This window comes from Molossus molossus, unplaced genomic scaffold (genome assembly GCF_014108415.1).
Source record: "Molossus molossus isolate mMolMol1 unplaced genomic scaffold, mMolMol1.p scaffold_m16_p_18, whole genome shotgun sequence".
Taxonomy (NCBI): Eukaryota; Metazoa; Chordata; class Mammalia; order Chiroptera; family Molossidae; genus Molossus; species Molossus molossus.
Genome location: NW_023425353.1, coordinates 37,723,669 through 37,750,573, shown reverse-complemented (window position 1 = coordinate 37,750,573; position 26,905 = coordinate 37,723,669). Strand labels below are relative to the sequence as shown.

The 26,905-nt window shown below is 42.0% G+C and overlaps 1 protein-coding gene across 2 annotated transcripts in view; it reads right to left on the bottom strand.

Moving 5' to 3' along the window:
- Nucleotides 1-26,905, bottom strand: part of CPNE4 (copine 4) — a 419,291-nt gene that overhangs the window by 297,913 nt on the left and 94,473 nt on the right. For both annotated transcript variants that reach the window (XM_036266480.1, XM_036266479.1), the window contains exon 2: nucleotides 19,901-20,081. In XM_036266480.1, coding sequence (XP_036122373.1) covers nucleotides 19,901-20,080 — 180 coding nt within the window. In that variant the 5' untranslated portion in view covers nucleotide 20,081. The remainder of the gene's footprint in view (nucleotides 1-19,900; nucleotides 20,082-26,905) is intronic.

The following is a 26,905-nucleotide window of genomic DNA, read 5'->3' as shown; positions in this document are numbered from 1 at the left end:
TTTAAGGTGATTATTGATATGTGCTTATTTATTGCCATTTTTGTTTAGTGTGGTTCTATTTTTGTTCCCATTTCTACTGCTAATTACAGCAGTCCTTTTAACATTTCTTGCAGTGCTGGTTTGGTGCTAATGTATTCCCTTAGCTTTTTTTTGTCTGGGAAGCTCTTTATTTGATCTTCTATTTTGAATGATAGCCTTGCTGGGTAGAGTAGTCTTGGATTCAGATTCTTGTTTTTCATGACTTTGATTACTTCATGCCATTCCCTTCTGGCCTGTAGTGTTTCTTGTGAGAAGTCAGCTGAGAGCCTTATGGGGTTCCCTTTGTAGGTAACCTGTTGCTTATCTCTTGCTGCTTTTAGGATTCTCTCTTTGTCTTTAATTTGTGGCATTTTAATTACTATGTGTCTTGGTGTGGGCCTGTTTGGGTTCTTCTTACTTGGGACTCTCTGTGCTTCTTGAACTTGAATGCCTTCTTCCTTCACCAAATTAGGGAAGTTTTCTCTCACTATTTTTTTGAATATATTCTCTATCCCTTGCTCCTTTTCTTCTTCTTCGGGGACTCCTATGATGCGAATATTATTACGTTTCCAGTTGTCCCATAGTTCTCTTAAGCTGTCTTCCTGTTTTTTAATAGTTTTTTTCCTTTTGTTTTTCTGATTGGTTGATTTTTTCTACCCTGTCTTCTAATTCGCTGATCCGGTCCTCAGCTTCCCCTACTCTGCTTTTTAAACCTTCCAATGTGTTTTTCATTTCGGATATGTCATTTTTTATCTCTTCTTGTTGGTTTTTAATTTCCATTTGGCTTATTTTCAGTGTCTCTATGTCCTTACTCATGCTGTTCAGCTTCCTCAAGATCATGGCTCTGAATTCTAGCTCTGTTAACATGCCTAATTGCTCCACATTGATCTCATCTTCGGTGGAGGTGGTTTGCTCTTTCATTTGGCTTCTGTTTCTGTGTTTCACCATTTTAGCTATCACTCTGGGCTTTGGAGCCTGTCAAGTTCTCCCTGTGGGTGTTGGTGTTCTGCTGTTTGTGGCTCCCTGTCCTGTGTTTAGATGAGCGAGGGAGGACCCGCGTTGAACACCACTGTCAAGTGTTACTTTCCTGGTTAAAGTTGCCAGCCCAGGAAACGTACTGTTATCCTCTAGCTTTTTGCCGGGATGGAGTCAGTGTCCCTCGTTGTATGGTCCTCGCAAGCTGCTTTTCTGTTGGTTTTTCCCGTCGATTTGTCTGTGTTATAGTTGTAATTCCAGTTTGGTTCTGGGAGACGGTCTGTGTAGCTCCGTTCACTCCGCCGCCATTTTTCGGTCTCGTGAGTTTTTTCTTAAGCTTCCCCATCAGTCCCCAAGATCTCATGCTGTAAAAGAAGTCAGCTGTTTCACCTGACATTACCATTATCTCCTGTGGTATGTTCATGGAAAAAGGCCAGCACATGAGCAATCTGATTGCAGGTCCAGGCTGTATTAGGGTTATTCTCTAGTCAAAGGACTAAACCCTCAAAAACCAGTCCTTTACCCCTCCTGGAATGTCTCTTCCTCTCCCCACTGAGAGCTGTTGAACACCATCTGTGCTAATAAGGCTCTGTGACTTAAAACTCAGCAGCCTCCTAGTATGACTGTGGATTCCCCTTCTCAAAAGGTCTTTAAAAATAGAAGAGATAGTCTCCTCTGAGGTATTGCTTAGGCAGAGCTCTAGCCAAAGAGATGATGGTCCTTTCAGAAAGTCCTATCAAGAACCTTATTGCCTTGGCCAGTTTGGCTCAGTGGTTGGAGCATCGACCCACAGACCAGAAAGTCCCAGGCTCAGTTCCCGCTAAGGGCACGTACCTCGGCTGCAGTTTGTCCCCAGCCCTGGTTGGGATTGTGTGGGTGGCAACTACTCGATGTGTCTCTCTCACATTGATGTTTCTCTCTCTTTCTTTCTCCCTCTCTCCCTCCTGCTCTATCTGAAGATAAATTCAAAAATGTCCTTGGGTGAGGATTAAAAAAAAATTTTTTTTTAAAGAATCTTATTGTCAGAATTATCAAGGTTCGGTGATTGGAAGGGGTTGTTCCCTCCTGTTGAAGTCAGTCCTTTGCAAGTAGCATAATTCTCCCTTTTAAAACAATGTTATTTCCTACTTTGTTAACCTGGCAGACTCATCACCTAAGATCTAGTTCAAGTAGCATCCTCTCTACAAGACCTTCCCTGGCTCCTCCTCCCAATCTGGAGTTGAATTAGTTTCCTCTGACTCCTCCAAGCTTTTAAAGAATATTCTGTATCACACATTTTTCTGTCCCTTGAGGAATATGAGCCTTATGAAGACAGGGACCATAACTGTCCATTCTCATATCCAGTGGCAAGGAGGGTGCATGGTATATAGTAAGGATTCAACCACCATTTATTGAATGAATGCCAGGGACCAGGTAATACTTATAAAGTGGAACTTCTGGAAAATAACTTTCCTCAAAACACAAAGAGTCGGCTTAATAAATGGGACAGCAATTAAAATATATATTTTTTTAATTTCTCCTGTCCAGATCTCTTGTGAACACTCATGCACTGTCTGATAGACTCAGGGTATTTCTTAAGGAGCTTTCTATAGGAGAGAAATTTGAATATCTTCAAAAGAGCTCCTGAGAATTTCCCCTCTAACTAATCAGGGAGATAGAGAAAGAGCAGAAGGGAGATACAGAGTTAAATTGAAGAAGAAAAATTAACTGATCTAATCCACATACACTGCGAATCACAAATACCATTCTTTGGATAATAATAACTGAAAAGTAAAAGGTTTAGACTCAATGCTTGTTATGATTGCTATGTTGCTTAGCCAGCAAGTTGGTTCATTGTTAAGATGGTTTTTAAATGGAACAGCTTAACTTCGGGTTTCACTCTGAGCAAGAGGAGAGCAGCCCCTGACACCTGGGAGCTGGCTTGTGGGCTGGCTTGGTGCTGTCAGCTAGGTCTTGGTGTTGGTAGGAGCTGGCCTGGCACATACAGCTGGGTTTTAGTGTTCTGATGAACAAAAAGAAATACTTCATTACAACACCAGCATAGCACAAGGCCCTTGTGTGCCTGTGATGGAGCAAGACAAAAACTAGACTTCTCCGTGATCATGCTTGAACCAAACAAAAACACGAACACTGTCCAAACCACAATATAATGACCAGACATCCCTCCTCCTGGTTAAAATGGGTGACTGTTGCTTCTTTCCTCATTACAGCCTCAGCCTTGGTCTATTCTTCCTTCCTAGATAAGATCTATTAAGGGGTTCAATTATAGAGCTGACCTGGCTTCCTGAAACTATCCAATCCAGAGTAAAGCTGTCCTTCCTTAAATTCTCCTGAAAATACCGAGCAGTGTTAAGTCCTTTCTTAAACTCTCTTACAAAGATGCCTCACAGTTCATCATGGACAGTGTTCTTCCTTCAGGCAATAAGCAATAAACCCAACATGTTCAACTACAGGTGTCTTCCTGGTGGTTGAAGGGTATTATTATCTAACTTTATTTGTTCACTAAAGTGTAAAATGACTTTTCCAGGATGCCAGAGTTTAACACTAAGACATTAAACTCTCTTGATTAAACTTACAATTCTATCATTTTATCATAATTTGTTATGCTGACCCACCTCGGTTAAATAGAATATTTTGAAAACCTCCAGAAGAAATGAGGGAATAAATTATTTTTAAGAAATAAAAAAAAAACACTTATATGCATATATGCACAGCCAATGGAAACAGATAATAGTTTGGGGAAAGCAGGGTTGTGGGGTGGGAGTGGGGAGAAGGGGGTCAGTGGAGGAAAAGGAGGGACATCTGTAATACTTTCAACAATGAAGATCTTTTTAAAAAGAATAAAAAAGAACAAATAATCAGAGTTTGTATTTTCTTATGCCTCCCATATAAGAGAGGGAAACTGCCTTCTCTAATGTAGAGTTCTGTGGTATAGTGGTCAAATTCACTCCATGGAAGCAATATATTTTTCTAAGATCCTCAACTCATCACCATAATTTCTACTAGTTCTCTCTGCACGAAGAGTTCTCCATGGAGCTGTCATAATATTTTCCTTCCCACTAAGAACACCAGAGTGCTTTTTCTTCCCGAGTTCTTTTTATGTTGTATAATATGACAGGTTATTAAATCAGTTTCTCTTCCTCTCTTTAAATAAAGCGCAGCATCAAGTACAGTGATCATGTAGACTTAAAGATGACAACCTAGAGATGTTTGGATTCAATCTTCAGTTCTAACACACACAGACACAACCCACACTCTTCTGCAAACTCACATACACTGTATATTAATAAAAACATGTTCATAATTAGTTATGTTTTCATTATACTAGTATTGCATTATGTCAGTCATTTTATGTTATGTTAATCATTAATATGCATATTAATATAATTTTAGAATTAGGACAGAATTATGATTAGAATCACTTACCTGAGCTCAAGTTATGCCAAAACAAGGATATACTCATTCTGTGACCAGGGCAAGAAGGGACGACAAAGGTCTGAGGAGTTTATATATTAAGCTCTAAATGTTTAAGATATTTTTTAAAGAATTGCCTCCTTTGCATCTCACGATTTGCTGGTAGGAACACATTGGTATGCTCATTCCAGATAAGAGCTGGGCAATTTTCAAAGTTTAAAAAGTGTGTATCCTTTGACCTTGTACTTCCCCTAAGAAAACAATCATAAGCGTTCACAGAATGACATTAATAATAACAGTTAATGGCTAGCGGTCATGTAATGCTAAGTGCTAGACACTGCTGTGTGGTAAATCCCAAGTACTACCCACAGTGTAGGTACTTTTATTGTCCCCATTACATAGATGAGAAAATGGAGGTTACTGACTTGTGCAAGGTCTTATAGCTGGTAAATAGAGCGGGGATTCAGATAAGGTCCGTGACCAGAATCACACTGCTCCGGTACAACATACTGTCTCTCGCCATCAGAAGCATGTTCGTTGTAGAACCACCGATACAGCCTGCTCTTCCCCAGTATTATCCATCATCACTCACCCAGCTGCTCAAACCTCTGGAGTCACTCTTGCATCCTTTTTTTTTCTGTCATACCCTGTGCCCAAGCCACCAGCAAATCGTAGAGTCTACTTTTTAAAAAGATCTCATTTCAAACCACCCTTGTCTCCTCTGTGGTCATCACCTGATCTCCACGATCATCTCTCTCACGCGGACAAATGCAGTCGCTCTGAGCTGTCTCTGGCAGCTGCTCTCATCTCTGTACCCTGTCCGGCACCAGCAAACAAGGCTCTTTCTTAATATGCAAATCATTGTCCTGCTCCAAGCTTTCCAATGCCTCCTCCCATCACATTGGGAACAAAACCCAGGATTCCTACTGTGACCTACAAGAGCCCACAGGACCTGCCCTCCAGCTGCCTCTTCCACACGGTTTCCTCCCACTCTTGCCTTCTCCGCCCCCAGCTCTCCAGACACCTTGCCTCTGTGCTGTTCCTCAACTAAGCAGGAAAATGCCCGCGTCATGGCCTCTGCTAGTTCTTCTAAAGGAACACCTCTCCCTGTATCCAGATAACCAAGCCCCTTACTCATCCAGGTTTCTGTGTAAATAGCACTTCCTCAGAGAAGTCTTCCCTGACTACAGTTTTTAGAGTAGTCCCCTATCATTCTCCACGCCCTTCCCCACATCAGTTTTCTTCACCACACATCACTACCTGACAATAGAATATATATTTATTGCTTATTTCCTATTCTTCCCACTAGCACAAACGCTTGGGCCGTGGATTGTCCCCTTCTGTATTCCCAACCCAGGGAACAGTGCTTAGCGTATAGTAGGAGCTCGATAAATGCTTGCTGAATGAATCAAAAAATAAACCATTTACATGTGTACCCTTAGTGGCCTGGTATGTGAATCAACTGTAGGATGAACTGCTCTGTTGTCAGTAAACCATAGTGGAAAATATGTATTAGGATTGATAACTGTGGTTGGGCACATCTCAAGGTAGCGGGTAGAGAGTGAGCAAGAAAAGGACCCAGGAGCAAAGAGATGGAGACCATTGTGTTTGGGTTCCGAGGGCTCCCAGCTGCCGGAGCACTGGTGTCCCAGGTGAGGGCGGGCCCTGCCATGGGCTCCAGCAGCAGAGGGCTCACCTCTGACTACGGATCCGCAACCTGACGTCCTGTGATTTCAGAGAGCAGGTTCCATTCATTCTGGCTACATGATCTTAGCAAAAGTATGACATCTCTGAATTTCAGTTCTTTCATCTGTAAGCCGGCAATAAACATACCAGCACTGACTCAGTAGGCCGTGGTGCGGAAGCAGCGGGGGAAATGCAGGGCTATGCAGACAGGATTTACTCTTATTTCCTCTCCCCTTGCCCTTGATGTATCTAGGGGTGGTAGCATATATGGGTATTATTTTTAAGGCCAGTGTTTAAATCCAGGAAAGAGACTTCAACTTATATTTTCTTCCTCTCGCACTTCTTCGGGCTCTGCATTTCCTACGTTTATCATTCAGAGCAGAGAGGAAAGTCTCCCCTTTTACAAGTTCAATATTTGCATCTTTCAAGCCTCTAAGACAACACCCTAAATGAGAACTGGGGTTATAAATATTCTTCCATTCCTCCTATCCACACCCTTTAAGGTAATCATAGGAACAGGTGATCATATGACGAGGCTCCTGGTTAACTCACATTTCCAGATATAGTCCATGATTTACCTGTGAAGCAAACAATGGACACCTTCCTACCCAGAGGCAGGGGCTATGTCCTTACCCGGAGACTGCAATGCATGAAAGGCCATGTGCAGAGGCTACAGCCAAAAGTCCGAGCCAGGCATGAGAGTGAAGAGACCTTCTGATGATTTGAAAACTCAGCCTGATATCATTGCTAACCCTCTAGTCTTCCCAGCTCAGGCCCTAGACACCGTGAAGCAGGGACAAGCCATCCCCACTGTGCCCTGTCTGAGGTTCCAATGCACACATGCCTGAGTTCAATAAAATGGCTGTCCCAAGTTGTTCAGTGCGGGGATGATTGTTATGTAACAGCAGTAACTGCAACAAGCTGAATGAAGCAAATCTTCAAGGGGAGTAGACTTAAATAGATGCCCCCACCAAATCACAAGTTCTCAGAAGTTGTTTTTAAAAAGGCTAGAATTTCAAAAGGGGGAAGGAGTAAAAGGTATCACATTCTCTTGCTTTGATACACAGTTCGAAAACTGGGATCTGTCAACAAAATCTCATCTTCGCACTCAAGGAGAAAATATCTAAGACCAAATTCTCAGGGTTTAGGAAGCTCTTGAAATATCAAGCGTTTGAAAACTGACTTGCCGAGATAGGGAGTTGAACATTTCTGGGCTTGAATCAAGATAAAATATTTAATTAGCCTACAGGCTGACCCCGAGAACATCTGGAGTTTCCAGAAGGGAAGACTTTTCTTGTCACTTCTCTTCTAAGACCGCCAAACAGTGGGGGCTGATGTTGGCACAGAAGCAAAGATGGAGAGCTGAGGTTATCAGCACAGCCTCTCTGATCCCCATCCACAGGCTGGAGAACAAGTGGCATTCAGTCACTCCAAGTCTATTCATCTTCTTCAGAGACAGACAGTGCAGGGGATAAGGGGGCTTAGATAATTCCCTGCCAGGGGAGCTGAAACAGATCGAAGTAGTTAGTCAGAGACTTGGCAGAAACTTCAAGACCTGTTCAATTTTCTCACTGAAATGTCTCTTATTTTACACAGAAGAATGGGACCAAGAGTACTTGAGCTGGGCAACAGTCTGGACATACCTCAGTGTAGGTGTTATCTGATATTTTCTATATACTGAGTCCTAAATGATGTACCAACCACACTCATTTTGTACACATTATCTCCTTTAGACATAATACCATTTAATATGTATTAAGCACTCACTATGCCCTGGTTACTACATTAAGCAGCAATTAAGCATCATCTCATTTCATCCTTAAAATAAACCCATGGATAGGTTTTATTGCTGCCTCCCATTTTGTAGATGTTGAAAACGTAGACCTAGGGAAGCTGAGGCATCTCCACGAGACACAGTCTCACAGATAACCCGAGTGGTCTGATTCCACAGTCTACAGCATCAGCCTCTTCACTGTCCTGACAGCCAATCGTTAATCCTAACAACAACCATTTATGGTTTTTACTTTTAAATTTTATTAATGCCTTCAGTTTGTGCATCATTTAAAACAAGATATGGGCTTTAGAAAGCATTCTTAGACATAAACAGATCAAGGGACTGTTGGGGAATTTATCCCTAAAACATGCACGTGATGTTTTTAGTCATGTACAAGAAAGGGAAATAAATTTTAAGTATTTTTCTTTGGATTAAAGACATTTGGGAATTATCACTCAGGAATGCCAGCTGTTTTCCTGGAACAGATACATTTTCCAATAGGAAATGCTGATGTAATTAAAAGGCATTAGTAAGAAAGAAAGAGCTCTTATCGTTTGAGACCTTTGGAGGGACCTGGAAAGTATTATCCTAAGCAAAACAAGCCAAACAGAGAAAGACAAGTATCATATGATCTCACTTATTTGTGGAATGTAATGAACATAACAGTCTGAAGAACAGGGTAGTCCCAGAGATGTGGAAGTGGGGTACAGACTGACAATCCCCAGAAGAGGAGATGTGGGGGGAGAGATAAATCACAGAACTTATATGCATGTGTGCGTGACCAATGGACATGGACAACAAAGCTGGGGACAGGGCGGGGAGGGAGGGGGAGGAGGTTGTCAATGGAGGAAAAAGGAGAACCATCTGTGACAAAAATAAATAAATAAATAAATAAATAAATAAATAAATAAATAAATAAATAAGGCATTAGTGTTGATAAACAGAACTGGAAAAATATTTGCACTCTGCATGGTCACCAGGAAGAGTTCCTGTGGACCTAAAGTACACGCCAAATAAATGAATTCGGTTGCCTGAATTGAACAGTTTAGATTGAAAAACAGGTGGCATGAGCCAGATTGTGTGACATTTATATTCAAGGCACAGGACTAGGCTAAACAGGTGGCTGGGCTGACGACAACCATGTAGACGCGAGGTAGCAGGAGAGGCTCTGAGATGTTTGGTGACTTTCCAAGGTCACACAGTTAATATGTGGTAGACCTAGGCTTTGTTTCCAGAGTAACTTCAGATCCAGCCTGCCTGCTATGCCACAGCTGTCAGGCAGTGGTCTCAGGTTGAACCGAAGCTTGGTGAGTCATGGTATAAATAGGTCAGTTTGATTCTGAGCTAAACCTTTTCTGGGTTTATTATTTTTCTTTTTTTTAAAAAAATATTTTTTCTTTATTGATTTAGAGAGAGAGGAAATGAGAGGGAGAGAGAGATAGAAGCATTGATGAGAGAGAACATTGATTGGCCGCCTCCTGCATGCTCCCCACTGGGTATTGGGCCCACAACCTGGGCATGTGCCCTGACCGGGAATCAAACTATGGGTAGATGCTCAACTACTGAGCCACACCAGCTGGGATACTTTTCCTTTTATGGTACTCTCTCTGAGTTTTCAAATTTCTTAGCAATGGAACAATATTTTTCCATTTTAAACCAAAATCTTACATAGGCCCCCAATATATGTAACAGATAAAAGTGATATTTTATTAGCATCAATGTATTTTATAATGTCAATCAATGGGAACACAATCTGAGAGTTAGAAGTTTCTGATGAGTTGAAAGTATGTGTTGTTTTCTGGTATATATTTTAAATATTAAAATACATTTCAGGGAGGGTGTCTGTGGGGAAAAGGGAGAAACATTTGTAACAAAAATGAATTAATCAAAAAAAGAGAAAATACATTTTAGGCAATGTTCCATATTTTGATTGGGACAGTGTATCTAAAATAGAAACAGTTTATATGTAAGTTGCCTCATTAAAGTTGATAAGGAACAAAAAGTTATATTCCAAACAAATGTTTATAATACTTCTGAAGTAACTAGGCTCCTCCCAGAACACTAACTGAAGTCTTGAAAGCAAACACTTCAGGGACTCAGAATGGGGAAGCTGAAAACTGTTTTTGTCCTAAGGTTCCAATTAAGACGTTGAAGGACTTCAGTCTCATTCCAGGAATTTCTGTGGCTTAAAAAAAAACAAAAACGTTTAATCCCTGAGAGCCAACAAAGACAACCTGCTGCCAGGTCTACACTCAGTTGCTTTTGAAGCAGGCAGAGAAGAACAGCAGGTAGAAGGAGCTGGGTTTGCAGGGAATCAATCTCTCTGTCTCCCACGTGGTCTCAGGAGGAGGCTCAACTCAGGTGCAGCCTGGGGAGGAGGAAAAAGGAGGCAGCCAGGCCTCTCTGGTCTTTAACTGTTATCTGCCGCTACAGGGCTGCCTTGCTCTCCCTGCCTCACTCGCCCCACAGGGAGAAGAAAGGGGCAGAGAAGGAAGGAAGAGAAACATGAAGAAGTTTAAAACCAAAGGAAAATTAAGATTAACAGGACCAGGTAACAAAACACTCCATAGACCTCCTCCCTGAGTGGCAGGAACTGTCCTTCAAACCTCACCTCCTGGCTCTATTCAACCTACAACTGCCCCGCAGAGAATTTACATGCAAACATATAAACAAAACCCTTTTAGATCAAACTTCTCACTTAGGCACCCCTAATTTTACTTACATGTGAAAAGGATAAGCCTAAGGTACTGTTAAATTCTTACGAGTTGAGTTACTCTTCTGAATGAGAACAGAATAATCCTAAAAAATTCAGTATCTTTGGAGGTAAGGAAATGGACCAGGAAAATGAAATTCATCTAACTACTGAATTACAGTATCCATTGTGCCAGGCACTGGGGCTACAAAGTCAATCAAGTGGTCACAGCTTCAGTGTCCCAGTCCTCAGGAAATTTGAGCAGCACATCTTTGTTTAGAAAACACTTCTTGCTCGGCAGTTGTGATTCAATGGATTGAGCATGGGCCCATGGACTGAGAGATCTCAGTTGGATTCCTGGTCTGGACACATGCCCAGGTTGCACGCTCAATCCCCAGTAGGGGATAGGCAGCCCATACATGTTTCTCTTGCACATCAATGTTTCTATCTCTCTCTCCCTTCCCCTCTCTCTAAAATATCAATAAAAAAAATATTTTTAAAAAAGAAAACATTTCTCAAAAAAAAGACAAGTATCACATGATCTCAATTATATGTGGAATCTAATGAACAAAATAAACTGACGAACAAAATAGATCCAGTGACATGGAAACATGGAACAGATGGACTAACTCAGAAAGAAGGAGGTTGGGGGCAGTGGTGAGAGATTAACCTAAAAAGCTTAAATAGGGCTTTCTTCTAAATTAGCTTATGTAAATAATGAGCAATTCTGGTGGCAAGAAAAAATCAATCATTTTACTAAGCTTTTCAGTATAATAAGTTTGGAAACTAGAGCCCTAGTTTATAAAAGGCAAGATAAAAAAAAATGACACGTTCAGTAAGCATAGCACCTCCTGAGCACAGTGGTCTCGTGCGGGGTACTGTCCTAACACTCTGTACATACTGATTCATTTAATCCTCGTAAGGGCTCTCATGAGGTAGGCAGTGTTATGGTGCCCATTTCATAGATGAGAACATTGAGGCATGGAGAGGTTTGGGTCATTTGCCCATCAGCATAGCTGGGCTAGGACTTAAATCTAGGCAGTCTGGATCTATAGTCTAAGCTCTGAAACCCTGTGCCGTGCAGGGTGTCAGGCTGAAACCATTATAACTTGGGAATGAGAAGGATGTTTCAAGTAATCACCAAAACAAATTTAATTTATACTTAACACAACAAATGCAAACAGTTTTAAACGAATTCTTGAATTCTCTGAAGAGAGGAAAACAGGTTCATTTTAAAGACTAGTGGCTGTGGCCTTACATGTTAGCCACCCTACCTGAACAAAGGATGGAAAAATATCCTCGGGTGAGGATAAAAAAAAAAGACTAGTGACTGTGGCCGTACATGGAGTTGCTCTACAGAGACCAGGGTGAGAGAGGTGCAGAGTCACTGCACTGAAGACTCATAGATCTGAGTTCAAATCCTAACACCACTTCTTACTGCTCTTGTGACCTTGGACTTGGACTTTTCCTATGTGAGTGCCAGGTTCTCACCTGTACAGTGGGCAATCACAATCTCTATCTTCTAACACTAACACTGCCACAAGACTTATACGAACAGCAGTTTCTGAAGTCAGACAGTCTGGGTCCAACTTGCCGTAGCTCCCCTACCGGCATGACCCTTGAGCAAATTACTTTACTATGCCTACATATGAAATCTATGTGGACCCCGATGTGCAGGTTTGTTTTGATCATTAAACAGATGGTACTTGCAAAGTGCTTAAGAGAATGCCTGATACATTGTATAACTACTCTCAACGTATTCAAGGCATCATTGTTAATAAACTACCATTACAACGAGTAAAACAGATGAAAGGGGTTGACATTACAAAGGAAAGTTGATTTTCTTAAGAAGACAATTATCAATAGTGAATCTAGTTAAACATTAAAACAGGTACCCAGGAACTATGTTGAAAACATCTTCTCTGAGATGCTGAAGGTGGGTCGCACTAAAGGCAGAAGTTTCTAAATCACTGATGTCTCCTCAGTCTCTTTCCTCAACCTGTAATTCCATTTTTCAAATACTCATCATGGGACTCAAGTGAGGGTATAAAATCCACGGCAACCAGTGCTGTTTGAACGCCCGGAGTGTACTCGTCAGTTCTTGATGCTAAAGAGGCAGTGAAGCCCATGTCATGGGGCTGTCCTCACCACAGGAGGCCAGACATTATTCTTCCAGCTGATAAATGATCTTCAAGGCACTCAAGAGAATTCACAGTTGACACAAGATTTCAGCTGAAATTGTTATTTCCTCATTTGCAGTCCCAAGGTTCTCATTTTGTGCGATTCTGTTCTCAGACGTCATAATATTGACAATTTTGAGATTTCAGTGGTAAGGAAGCCATTCGGCCACATAGTATGCAACCCAGTCCTCTTCCCTCTCATCCCAGTGCAGCACCTACAGAGTGAACATCGCGCGACCTGTCTCTGCTCCCAGGGATGTGGCCTCGGGCAGCAGGAGGAACCCTTTTCTGGTTCTAATACTTCACTTTGCTTTCTTCTCTATTCAGTGTTCAGGGTAAGATTTATATTATCAGCACAATCAACTCTCTTTCGCTTTTTTTGTTTTTTAGGAAAAGAAATTAGTCTTATTAAGGATGTGTGAAGGGGGAGGTAGAAAGCAACGTCAAAGTTTTCTCAAATGGGAGTTTGATGTCAAACCACAGTGAAAACTGAGTGAATAACTGAAGAAAACTGTTGTTTTTTATCATCTGTCAAGCCTAGGTGTTAGTCACCAAAACACTGCAAGTCAGTAAAGTGTGAACAGAAAATCTTTTGAGAAAGGAGGTTGTTTGTGATATTCAGAAGGAATGCTTTAGTTGACATAGTTTTCATTTCTTAGCTGTCTGTGTCCACAGTTGAGAGCTCAGCCATGTCCCGGTGACCCAGCCCTGGGCGCACAGGAGTGTAGTCTACACTCCACCCCTCCAGGGGCCCTTCTAGCAGGGCAGGTGCGTGAAGCAGCCTCTCTGGCAGGAAGGACGGGAACAAACTCCTGCTCTGGGTATGAGCAGCTGCTAACGACCTCCAGCTCATCACACAAAACCTAAAGGCTTCGCGTTGCCAGATTCTCTGGTAACTCAAAAGTGAAACCAGAAACCTGGAGTTTTAGGAAACATTTCCTGTTGGAACACCATGAGAGCCAACCAAAATAGTCTGGAGGCCTGCAGCTCCAAGTTTGTGACCTCTGGGAAAGTGAAGAGAACATAGGTTTTGGAATCAAGCAGATTCCAGCTTTTCTATTTACTAGTTGTGTGACCTTGAGTGATTTATTAATTGTGCCCGGCCTCGGCTTCCTCATCTGGTTAGTAAAGTCTACATAGCACAGTTATGAGGATTAGGGCGTATACATGTCAAATGGCTACTACATAGCTGGTATCGGCATATACAGTAAGCTACTTTATTTAGCCATCACCTAAATGTTCACATTGTCTGATCCATTTTCATAAACCTCTAGCACTTTGGAGCAATGGGAAATTGAATATCTCAGGTACAGGTGATACTACTGTTTTGGGCTTCATCCTCCTAGCTTGATACACAAAAGGGTGATGGCTCATTACTGTCCCAAGCGTGAAAGAGACTATGTCACGGAACGCTTCCTTGAGCCCTCTAGCTAAGAAGGAATTGCTGGAAAAGATCACAGCCTACTTATTTGGGAGTGGGCAAGCCTACCACCATGGACCCCCATTTCCCCTTCTGTTCTGCTAGCAAGGATGCTTGGTCATATAACAACCAAACCCTACATATACCAGGGTAGCAGGAGAGTGTAGAGAAAAGATGGAGACTAATGGAGGAATGAGAGAGTGGTTTTAGCCCGCTCCATATAAAGGTAGCCTAGGCATGCTTGAGAAGGTCGACCCACTGCGCATTTATGGAAAGGAAGAGATTTAAGTCAGGGCCTTATTTCAAGCCTTCTTTCTCAAGGTCATGTGACCATCTGAGCTTCAGCTCTCTGTGTCTAAAATAGGGTGAGTTCTTCTCCTGGACTCTGAGGCCACTGAGGACACAACCCATGTCTTTTTCATGCTACTGAATACATGCAGGGGTTAGTTTCAATGTCTGTGTCTCCTTTTCATGGGGCTTTTATGATCAGTAGATAAAATAAATGTAAGTAGATGGGCTTTGTACATATAAAGTGCTATATGGATATATTGTTATTATAAACAACAATCTTGCATTAGAGTCCACTGATAATTGATGTGCTAGATATAACCAAATTATCACTCACAATTATTATTATTACCAACAATCAACCAAAGCACCTGATTTATCGTAACATGTTTTCATACGGAATTGATCCCAGGGTAATTAGTCCTCAGAATTACTTAGAGCTTCCCATGGAGGAGCTTAATAACTGTGTACTAAAATTAAATGAAATTAAGGTGTTTGGAGCAACATTCTAGTCCTGTGAGAAATAATTTGGCTTTTTCCAATGAGGTCAAGTACTCTGCTACTTACAGGATCTATGCCAAGGGCCAGGGCATCGTGAGCTTAGCTCTGCTTCATGGGAACATTGAGCATGCCCAGAAAATAGAGCATATGTTCCAGGAAATGGAATAAAAATCTTTGGTTTACAATGTCCCTTACCTCTGAATCCTTCAGAAGTGTTCATTTATCCCACTAAGTGTTAATTTATTCCAGGAGTCAGTGAATGTATCAGTATTCACCAGAAGGCAGGAGAAAAGTATCTCCACTCTTCATTAGAAGATAAAATGTGTTCTAAGTTATCATTACACTGAACTGTACCATACACTGTTGCCATCATATAGCCAGGAATAGGTGCAGGAGGAATTTTTTTAAATAGGTATGATTCTAAATTAGGGAAATTAAATGTTGGGTCTGAAATCCTCTGTTTGGAATATATTTGCAAGCTACAAGTTTTCTCTTTCCTTCTTTCTGACAGTTACAATCACGGTCATTAACGATTTGCTAAAAGTTTCACCCAATAAAAGCACTACCCTAACTCCATATTCTGGAAAAAAACAAAACCATTCCCTCTGTCTTCTCAGTCCTCAGACACACAATCCAAACCCTTCTGGTCTATAAAGAGCAACAATCAACTGTGCATTGCAGATCAATTGATTTCCAATATTTCAAAGACCTATAGATTCATCCTCTTTGACTCTGAATACTATTAACAGCTCAGAAGGTCAGATTGTAGGTCTGTTTGAGTCTAAAATCCATGCTTACATTTTTATGATCCATCTTAGAGATTATATGTTGTCTTCCACTGTTAACAAGTAACAGACAATTAAAAGAGCAGACAGTTCCCCTCCATATGGGAAGTACCATCTGAAGGGAGTTCTAACTACTGCAGTAGTAACCTGTGCTATAAACCAGAACATAACGGGGCCCTTTTTCCCTGCTGGAGTTCCATTACAAAAAGCACAGGCCAGCAATCACAAGTAATAAAAAGAAAATGTCAATCTTTAGTTACAGCTCCCCAGAAAAACAGTTAAACTATAAAATTAATAGCCCACGGTTACATTTTTACAAACTCCATTTCCTCTTCTCCCTGACACAGCTGAATTCGCTAGCACATCAGATAGTCTGGAACTGTGTTAGCTATTCACACTTACTCTTAAGTTAATTAAAACGAAATAATTAAGGAAGTCAGTGTTCCAATCACACAATCCACCTTAAGTGCTCACATGTGGCCAGCGATTACCTGATTGGGCAGCACAAATAGAGACATTTCCATCGTTGCAGGGACAGTGATCATCTACATGGAGCCTCTTTGTCCAAACTTGAAAATTCTCTGAAAAGGATAAGGTCTCCCTGGTTTTTTCTCTCTCACCCTGACACCTCCCACAATAACCTCTCCATTATGCAAATCAGTTTGGCCTCTATCTTTTAATTCACTGACTCCATTACCAGATTCCCCATAATGAAGACACCCAGGGAACTGACACAGTCAGCGTGAATTCTTTTCTGCAAGGCTTTCTCTCAGTTCTGTAATTCTGTATATAGAAATCGCTCTGTAAACCCAGACAGATTCTAGGGGCTAGAATCAGGAAAACTCACATATCAGTAAATCTTGTCCCAGAGCACTGTCCATGTTTGCTAGCCTTCGCTAAACATAGATAGTAGTAGCTACATGGTTTAAATAGACCAGCGGTTCTCAACCTGTGGGTCGCGACCCTTTGGGGGTTGAACGACCCTTTCACAGGGGTCGCCTAAGATATAACAGTAGCAAAATCACAGTTATGAAGTAGCAACGAAAATAATTTTATGGTTGGGGGTCTCCACAACAGGAGGAACTGTATTAAAGGGTCATGGCATTAGGAAGGTTGAGAACCACTGAAATAGACTGTCAGGTGCTTCTAAATTCTAGCATAGGTGTGCTTCTAACCTGTAGCGTAGGACCACTGGCTGAATTTACACTAAAAAGTAGGTGTTCATTCTAATGATGAGAGAGGGTGAAGGGTTCCTCCAAGTGACTGTGAATATCAGGAGGTTTACGTGCTAGTCATTACCTCTTTGCTCTCATACACATCCTCTGTCTGCAAACCTCGCCAACTGGCTTCCGTCAAGGTTTGGTCAATGGAAGGTACTGACGAGAGACCACAGAGCAAGGGAGGGGAACCCCAGGGTAGCCTCACCTCCCTTTCAGGCAGCATTTCCAGCACTATCTGCATCTCCTCTATCTTTCTGGCTCCCATTAGGAAGGCCCTCCTTCCATGTGTCCAGCTTCTGCTAGATGGCCCAGCGGTTTGGTTGCTGCTCTGTCTCTCACCAGTGGTGTGCTGGTAAATGCTTAACAACGTTCTGGAAGGGGTGGGGGGCAGGTGCGAAGAAGCCCTGATACGAAATGTTTGCCAGAGTCTGTGGTGCAGATACTCACCCTCAGGCTGGCAACATTCCTGAATATTTATTTATTTATTTATTATTTATTTATTTATTTTATTATTATTTCTTTTTCTTATCCTCACCCGAGGACATTTTTGCATTTATCTTCAGATAGAGGAGGAGGGAGAGAGGGAGGGAGAGAGAGAGAAAAACATCAATGTGAGAGAGACACATCGAGTGGCTGCCACCCACACGACCCAAACCGGGGCCAGGGACAACTGCAACCGAGGTACGTGCCCTTAGCGGGAACCGAACCCGGGTCTCTCTGGTCTGGACTGATTGAGCCAAATCAACCAGGGCTTATTCCTGAATATTTACTAGACCGACACTCACAAGCGTATACAAACTGGTTTCAGCACACTACTACTCACCCTAAGCAAAGTAGCAGGTTCCTCTGCTTCACCTCCGGGTTCCCTCAAAGTCCCTCTTAGCTTCTTTGCATTTCCCACTTCTTTGTTTCTAGTTAGTTACCTGAAGTAAATCCTATTAGCTACCTGGCACAGGCTCAGGTTTCCCGACTGTATCTTGAGTGTATATGGTTAAGAGTGTAAAATGTATCAGTGAAGAGCTTCTCAAAGTACTGGAATAAAAATCAGCCACATCACTAAGCATGCTGGCAGTTCAGCCGATGTCACCGGTTTTAAAGAGGTAAGACTTTCCAGGTGAAGGAAGCAGTGAATCAATACACATGGTGGCACAAGGTTCTCATCGCACTGTGCACTGGTGACAAAGTGTGGGTGGGCTGGAAGCTGTGTGCAGTCCACGCTTTGAGTGACACTGTGATAGAGCACTTTGGAAAAGCAATTTGGAAACATGTATCAAAAGGCCCACAAGGCATCCTGTCTTTTGTCCCACTAGCTCCACTTTGACAGAATCCCTCCTAGGAACTCATCCCAAGAGAAGGGAAATGCCGTATGTGCAAAGATATTTATTGCAGCATCGTTTAAAATAGGATTTTTTTGGAAGCAACATCAAGGTGAAAGAAAAATTATTAGTAAAATCCATTTGATGAGATATTTATACAACCTTAAAAATTATATCTGTAAGTAGTGTAGCACTTACATATATGGCAAAAATATATACTGAGAGTAATAATCAGGAAAGAAAATTTTACATGCATGATAAGATAAAAAGAAATATGTACAAATCATCATTGAATTATGTAAAGAGGGTATTACTAGATAATTTTTTTTTTAATTTTCAGAGAGTAACCTTTTACTGATGCAGAAATTCCACTTAGTTTTGTTAATTAAGACAACAACAACAATGAAACCCACTATCAAAGTCAATGAGGATATTTAGAAGGAAAACAACAACCTTACACATTAAGATACCTGTGAATGCTGTTTTAGTTTACAACATAAACCCCAGCTAAGCCTGAAGCTAAATTAAGATCCCCAACCTGCCCATCTGTCATCCACTCCCCCGTGCATGGTGCCTACTCCACTCAATACTCTGCTCACCAAGCTCCGGCACACCTCCCTTTCAGAGGAGTGGCTTTTATCACACATGTACTAACAAGCAAACATGCAGCCTCCGGGACCTTCTTTCTACTGTGAACGGGAAGATGTTGCCCCTAGAGGAGCGCCTTCCAATTATTTGCAAACAGGTGGGAGAAGTATCGAAGGTTTAAAGAGTTTGTCTTCAGGGACCAGAAGCAGATAATCGGCTCCTCTTTCTTGACTCAGCATGACTTCAAACCTATATACAAATTCCACCAACTCTCTGGTTCCCTTAGAGAGTATAATGGGTGCTCACTCTACTGCACCCCCTGCTTCTCCCTATGCCCCCATTCACTACAGACCAGATCTTTAAGAGCATAGCTTATTTAGATCAGGTACCTAGAAGCAAAAAAGAAAAAAGAAAAAAAAAAAACTTAAGAGCCAGTCCTCATCCAACTTTTAAATAAACAAAACCCAATTGCAGAATTCAGTCTGCAATATTGCCACATAAGCCACCAAAGACGACTCAGGTGTCCATCGTTATTATAAAAGCGTAACAAAGAGCCTGGGGCACTGGAGCTGCCCTACCTGAGTGCAAATATTAGATCTGCCTTTTATAAGCGGAATGATCTTGAACCAATCCTTAGCCGATCTGTCCCTGTTTCTTCATAGGATTGTTGTGAGGACTAAATTCGTTATTTTTACATAAAGCACTTAGAATAGTGCCTGACACTTAGTGAGCACCCAATCAAGTTCAGCTATTATTAAGCTCTCCCTCCAAAAGATAAATGTTGTATGACGTGGTCCCTGTAAGGCAGTCCGCCCTGCCCTTCCTCAGGGGCCACCGTGTCCACAATGAGCACACAAATGAAGGATATGCGTCAAAATATCCACAGCAGTAAAATAGCCACATCGAAACCTCATGACTCAAGCAGAACCGTGACCCTATTCATTTCTAGGATCAAAATAAAGGACAAAAGGTCGGGAAATGCTGAGATCGTTTCAAAGCAATCCTCCAGCCACGCCTCTGTCCACGTGCGTGGACAAGCCTACCTCGAACCACTGTCCGTGGGACTGCATCTTGAGGATGACACAGGGGTCTGGTTTGGAAAGGGCGTCTCTGTCCGAAATGCCTTTGCAGGCCACACGCAGCTCCACTTTGGTCAGGCAGGGGCTGTTGAAGATCCCCAGCGTGTTGGCCGCCGACTCGTAAATGTTGCTCATCTTCTTCATTCTGTTTCAGGTAAGAAAGACAGGAAAAGAGACATGCCAATCAGTGCAATACTTGTCAAAGGATAAAGCCTGTCAATCACCATTGAGGATATTGATCAGCCTGTGATTTCAAATACTGACTGTATTTACTATCTCACGCTCTACCCACTGGCACTGCTCCAGTGAACAAACAAAAAATAGAAACAAACAAACAAAAACCTCAGCAGGTGTTGGGGCACTTGGCTAAGAACATTATTTTCCTCCACAATTTGCATATATTTGCATAGTAAAAATTTTTGTGTGAAATAGAATTAATGAATTAGTGCAACAGACTGCCAACTGTCATCCAGTTCTATATTAAGGACATAGATGGTGTGAAATTTTACAGGTTTGTTGGTTAATCAATTTACTCACTTTCGAAGGTTTTTCTTCTATGTGATGGCACAGAGATGTCCAAATTCCCCTTCCCCAAACCCTGGTCCACCTTCTCAAGATGCCTTCAGCAAGCCAGTTCCAAGAAAGGCCCAGAATCTAATTTCCTGCCGCCAGTGTCTATTCTCACCTTTCCCTTCCAGTTCCTACCTGCAACATCAGGATTCAGAATCAAAAGGAGGAAACCAAGACGATGACTGTGAGAGAGAAAAAAGCTGGGCCTCTGGTTCTGGACTCAGGCAAACAGCAGCCACAGATAAGCACTGCAGGCCCCTCCCCCTCTCCCCATGATAACCTTTCCATAACACTTTGTATCAGGAGGGCCAGGGCCACAGGGATGCCCCAGGAGGCCACCACCAGTTCCTCCTCTGAGGACTGGACCTGTAAGGACGTTGAAAGATTCTCTCAGGAGCAAAATTCAATATCCTTCTCATGGAATTCTGTTTCCTTGTAGATTCCTTAGGAAAACCTGCAGTGGCTTCTTCAACCTCATAAGGCATTAGTCCTCATAGTGGAATGTCGTCCTCTGTAAAATGAGGATAATCCTTTTGTTGACTGCCAGTGCATTGTTGGCTAGTGTCCTGTTGCTATTATGTGAATATCTGTATCCCCTCAAAATTCGTATGTTGATATCCTAACCCTTGAAGGTGGTGGTATTCGGAGGAAAAGCCTTTGGGAGGTGATTGGGTCATAAGGACAGAATCCTCATAAATGAGATTGGCGTCCTTATAAAAGAAACCCACAGAGCTCCCAGGCCCATCCAACATGTGAGGATACAAGAAGTCCATGTCCCAGAAGAGGAACCTCACCTGACCATCCTGACCCTCTGATCTTAAACATCCAGCCTCCAGAACTGTAAGTAATAAATTTCTATCGTTTATAAAGCCACTCAGTCTGTGATCTTTTGTTATAGCAGCTTAAATGGGCTATGACACCTGTTAGTTTTGACTAAAGGGATGCAGACCCAGAGAGGGAAGAAGACAGAAAACAGCATATTTCTTCCCTATTCCTACCCTGATCATTAGCAGTGGCCAAGTCCCTACATGACGCAGGTCCCGTCAGGCAACTCTGTCTCCATCCCTATCTCTGCAGCTCTCACTGCACTTTGGGAATTCTGTTTCCTCCTGTTGCTCTCTCAGACTTATTGGTAGTAAGAGCTTCCTGCAAGTTTTAAGTTGAGCATTCTAGAAGATTCAGATGCACTCGATTGATCGAACAGAGAATGGAAAGGAAGTGAAGGAAGTGAGGAGATGGTCTCAGCAGGAGCCCAGGTTCAGCATGGCTCTCAGGTGGGCTCTGAAGCATGAATTGTACCATGGGTTGGTCTTAAGAGAAGGGGTCTAGCCTCTTATAGCCCCATGTCAATCAGTCATGCCAGGGAGGCAGAACCTTGTAGGTTTGGTCCCTGCCCTCCACTGGCTGAGAGCAATCAGTCAATTCTCCCGAAAGGGGCAGCTGTGACCTATTAGCAGCCAACACTCACAGCTACGAGGGGATGAATGCACTAACTTGATAAAGGGGATCAGGGTAAAATATCAACATGGTCTTTTTATCACAGTGGTTAGTCTCTGATTATATAGATATATATATAGATACATAGATACATAGATATATATATGAACTCCTTTAGATCAGGGACTATTTCTCATACTTTATTGCATCCCCAATAGTGTTCAACTGATAATACTGTAGACTGATGATGAAACCAACATAACCCTCACTTCTAGGGGAATATAGTGCAGGAAAGAAATGTGGGGATGATCCTGTTGTAAAATAACCCAGTTATTAATAACTGGAAAGGAGCAAAGGGAAGCCCAAATATTATGGGCATGCTGTTTATGCAGCTTTGCCAGGAAGCTACAGTTTAACAGCCCCCAGGGTCTGGACAGGGAGAGAGTAGACATGTGCCCAGTAAAATCTGGATGAAATAGGGAAGGTACTTGCCTATCAGTCAGTGGGAACGGGTCATTGGCCAGAGTAGGTGTGGCCACTGCAAGGAGGAAGATTTGAGATACTTAAGCTCCTAAACAAGGAGTTTGCCTTCTTGCTCTTTTGGAACTCTCGTTGCAGAGGGTGCGCTCTATTGGTGTCCCTGCACTTGCCCACACACGATGGACTAACAGACTGCAACTAGCCTGATGCTACACTGAATGGACCCAGCTCCACCATGGAACAGTAGCTTTGGCTTTGCTTCTAGCTCCACGGAATCCCCAGCTGCACATTTCCCAGGGACTAGATTAAAGAAAATGGGACTTCGGAAACCAAGGGATGTAATTCCATGAAAATAAAGCTTTGTACCACGTCCCATCCTTCCATGGGGCCTCTGGAGATGCTTATGCCAGCGGCACACCAAGAAACCTACTCTCACTAGCAATGGGAAGAAAGAGCATCCACACATTTCTCTGATAACGGGGATTCTAAAAGGGGGACATCCATAATACTTTCAACAATAAAGATTTAAAATTTAACAGTTAAAAACAAACAAAAAAAATCCCAACTTTTTACTCCTGGCTTACCGCCCTGTCCATGCACAAACGAAAACCCAGATCAGATACATTGGAGTTCGTGAGTTCCTCTGGCAGCTGAGAATTAACAGCAGTCCTGACCTTGACTCTGGAGGTAGTACCCAGGCCAGTGAAGTCAAATTGTCTGGCCTTGGCCTGGCAGAGCTCACTGCTGAAAGGTGATCACAAAATATGGCTCTGTCTACGAATGATGAGCTACCTCCAGCCCCAGATAAGTGAAGTAAACAAGTAATTTCACACTCTGTTAGAGAACAGGATTAAAATATGGCCAGATTATCAATACGTTTTCCATGGCCTATTTAAATCCTCTTTGTTGCCTTTCATAAAATATCCTGGTTTTACAGAAACAAATGTCTGTCAAGAATTATCTTGGTGCAAACTGCCTTTTGGCCAATTTCAGAAGCAAATTATAATTGTCCTCTCACTCAGATAATTTAAGTTATTAAACAACAACAACAACAACACACAACTTCAGCATATGCACACTCTCTTAATAGGACAAATTGATCCCGAAACTTAATTAGTTTCTGAATGAGTTGCACACAAAGCCAAGACAATAGAGAGCTCTAGAGGGAAGAGACTCCGCTGGAGTTCACAGGGGAACCAATTGAGCAGAGCTTGTGCTAGAACTGTGTTGAGAATAAGTGCACAATCACTGTTCTGCTTGCTTTGACATTCTTTGGCCTTTGTAAATGTCGGAGCACATCCGGGGAAGTATGCTGGATGTCTCTATCACATAGCATTTCTGTCTCGATTCAAAAAAATGTGTGCAGGACATCTGTTTGTGCCTGGCGCTGGGCTGGAGGCACTGAGCATTCGAATTCAGTCCGCTGAAGATAAACCAGGACTTGTCAGTTTATTTCATATTCAACATTCCTTGATCCACTTTCAGATCAGGAGTGTTAATCTCTTAGGTGGCAAGGGCTGTGCTAGACACTGTAAAGGATGGAGACATGAATGGACAGTCCATCTGCTTCAAAGTTTACATTCTGGAGCACTGCTTCTCAGACGTTAACATGGTCATGAATCACCTGGGGATCTTGTTTCATGGCAGTTTCTATTTCAAGAATCTGGGGTGGGCCTGAGATTCTGATCCTAGGTGACCTGTGGACCACATTATGAGGAGCCAGGTTGCTGAGTATAAACCAAGCACCTATAAAATAAGGCAAAGGGCTCCAAAGTTTATCTTAAGATCAGATACTCATATAAGAGATGCAGAATGACCCAGAGGATAAGAGTATGGATCTAGCATCACAGTATTGGAAGCCAACCGAAGCTCTACTACTCACTTGTTGTGTGACCCTGGGCAAGTTATCTGAATTATCTGTGCCTCAGTTTTATCATGTGTAGAATGGGGATAATAATAGTTCCTACCTTGTAGAGTTGTCTTGAGAATTGAATAAATTTATCCTTGTAAAGTCCACAAAAGAGTGCCTGGTTCACAGTAAACATTCAATAAATGGAAACTAGTATAGTACTTTTTAAATAATGACACTGCTAAATTCCCTGGGGATGGTCTGGCTGGGATGTCCATTTCCCAGGGGTGAACTTCAGCTTGGAGAAGTGAAACAGCTGAATGGCTATCCAGGCACAGCTCTAGATTTGAACCCAGAACTCCAGGTCCAGAATTTAAGCCCTCAACCACTCTGCTATTCTTGCCTCCCTGTGGGATAGCTACTTAAGAAGACTTTCCAAAAAACGGGCAACTGGAGATTTTCACCACACAATACTTTCCCATATTTTCTTGACCTACTTAATACCCCTGAATGTCACACTGAAGCTACCTTTCTTTCCTCTGTCTACCCCCCAAAACTTCCAGCACCCTCTAGGCTTTCACATTCCCTGGTATTAGTTCTTTCATGCGGAGTCCGTTATTTCGTCAATTCCAGTCCTCCATCCCAGCTCCCAGTTTGCAGTACAAACACTTATGCTTCCCAAAAATGGGAAAAGGAAGAAAAGCTATGAATATTTATACTCTTTTGTCCTCCTTAAGTCATATAATGCTCTATAAATTTCTTTTTAAAATAGCTTTCTTTCTTTGCTGTTAATACCAACTACACTAAGAACAAACCTTGAGACAATCTCTTGAGATAGGACTCATCAGCCCCAGTTCATCATACACATAAAAAATAAGACTGATGGGGATTAAGTAATTTGCCCTAGTCATAGCTGATAAATAAGAGGTCCAGGATTTAAGCCTGGGTCTACTGAACTCCAAAACCCGTGTTTCTGACCATTTGTTATAAAATTATTTACATTCTGAATTTGCTTAAAAATTTATTTCTAGATTATGCAAAGGCAAACTTCAACCCCATTCCAATCTTAATAAACTGCAAAGACATGTCCTGGTCACAGGTTCAATTCCCAGTCAAGGGCACATACCTGGGTTGCGTTTTCGATCCTGGCCCCAGTCAGGGTCGTGCATGAGGCAACCAGTTGATGTCTCTCTCTCTCTCTCTCTCACATTGATCTTTCTCTCTCTTTCTCCCTCCCTCCTTTCCACTCTAGCTAAAATAATAATAATCAATGGGAAAATATTCTTGGATGAGGATTAACAACAAATAAAATAAACTGCAAAGACCGAGTCTATACATTGTAGTTAAGTATGAGATCATGCTCCAGCAATTTTTAAGTCCCCCTTTCCCCTGACTATAGAGGAAGCTCAAGTCACTTTTGGAACCCTGCAATGGTGGCCTCATCAGTTTGAGGGGTCTGGGAACTCTGTGCCTACTCCGATGATTTCAAGCACTGAGCACTATATGAGTTATGGATGGTGGGGTTACAACACCCAGAAACCCAAAGATAGACCATATGAACCACAAAAGGCCATGGTTCTGATGAATATGAGTTGAAACTGACAATATGTGTATGTGAATGTGCTCCTGAAATACACCAGGCCAAGCCACTAAAGCACAACTATTATTCAGCCATTTCCTGAGCTTTCTAATTTGAGACAACAAAGAGACCAAAAGAAAAAATCCAGCAGAGACCCTATTTCCTGATGAATTGCTTTCTCAGGGACATGTGCATAAGGAATCAGATAGATCAATGTTCTAGGAACTTCTGGGCTCACGTTTTGGTTTCTAACAGTGAACTATAAAGATGAGATTTTTCTAGAAAGCATTTATGCCCATTGCCTCTCATTCATATTAATTTTATAGCATTCAAATGCCACCCATTTGTAAAAGAACTGGATTATAAATTTAACGGAACAATTAAAAAGGGTGGCAGAAAGTTTTTAAAGTAATATTGAATAAAATATCAAAAGAAATAATGTGAATGACTGTCTCCTCCCTGTCAGAGCCCCTCCGTTTCCCACCATGCTAAAAGCAACTACAGCTCCTGAAAGAGGGGGAAAAGGATTTAGATAATGCTTTTATTATTTTGGCACTAAAATAGTTTCTTCCTGTTTCTCAGGCAACTAAATTTATCAGGTAGAAAGATTGAATCCCAGTCTTCTTTTGTTCAGTTATTTTCCCTTTTTAATATAATCACAGGTTGGATTCTTCTACTAACGTCATATTAACAGGAAGCGGAGGGCTCACAAAATGGAGTTTGTGCTTCTGGTCTCATATATGTGGCTAAATTTAAAAGAAGAAAAGGAGCAAGATTATTTTTATGTTCAACAAACAGCATATGAAGCCGAAGCCACTTTCCTTGAGAAAGCATGATAACTAATCCACGTAGGGTCTTGTTCTGCGTCTACACCTTCTCGTTAAACACCTGCTTCATCTGCTTTGAATAACACCCTAGCGTTAACGTGTTTTTGCTTACTTGGCAGAGGACAACATGAAGTGTTTGGGGAATGAAGAGGGGGTTGAACAGATGACCAAATGTGAAAGCAAATACCTCTTAGGATACAGAATACAACCTCTAGTTCAGCACAGGC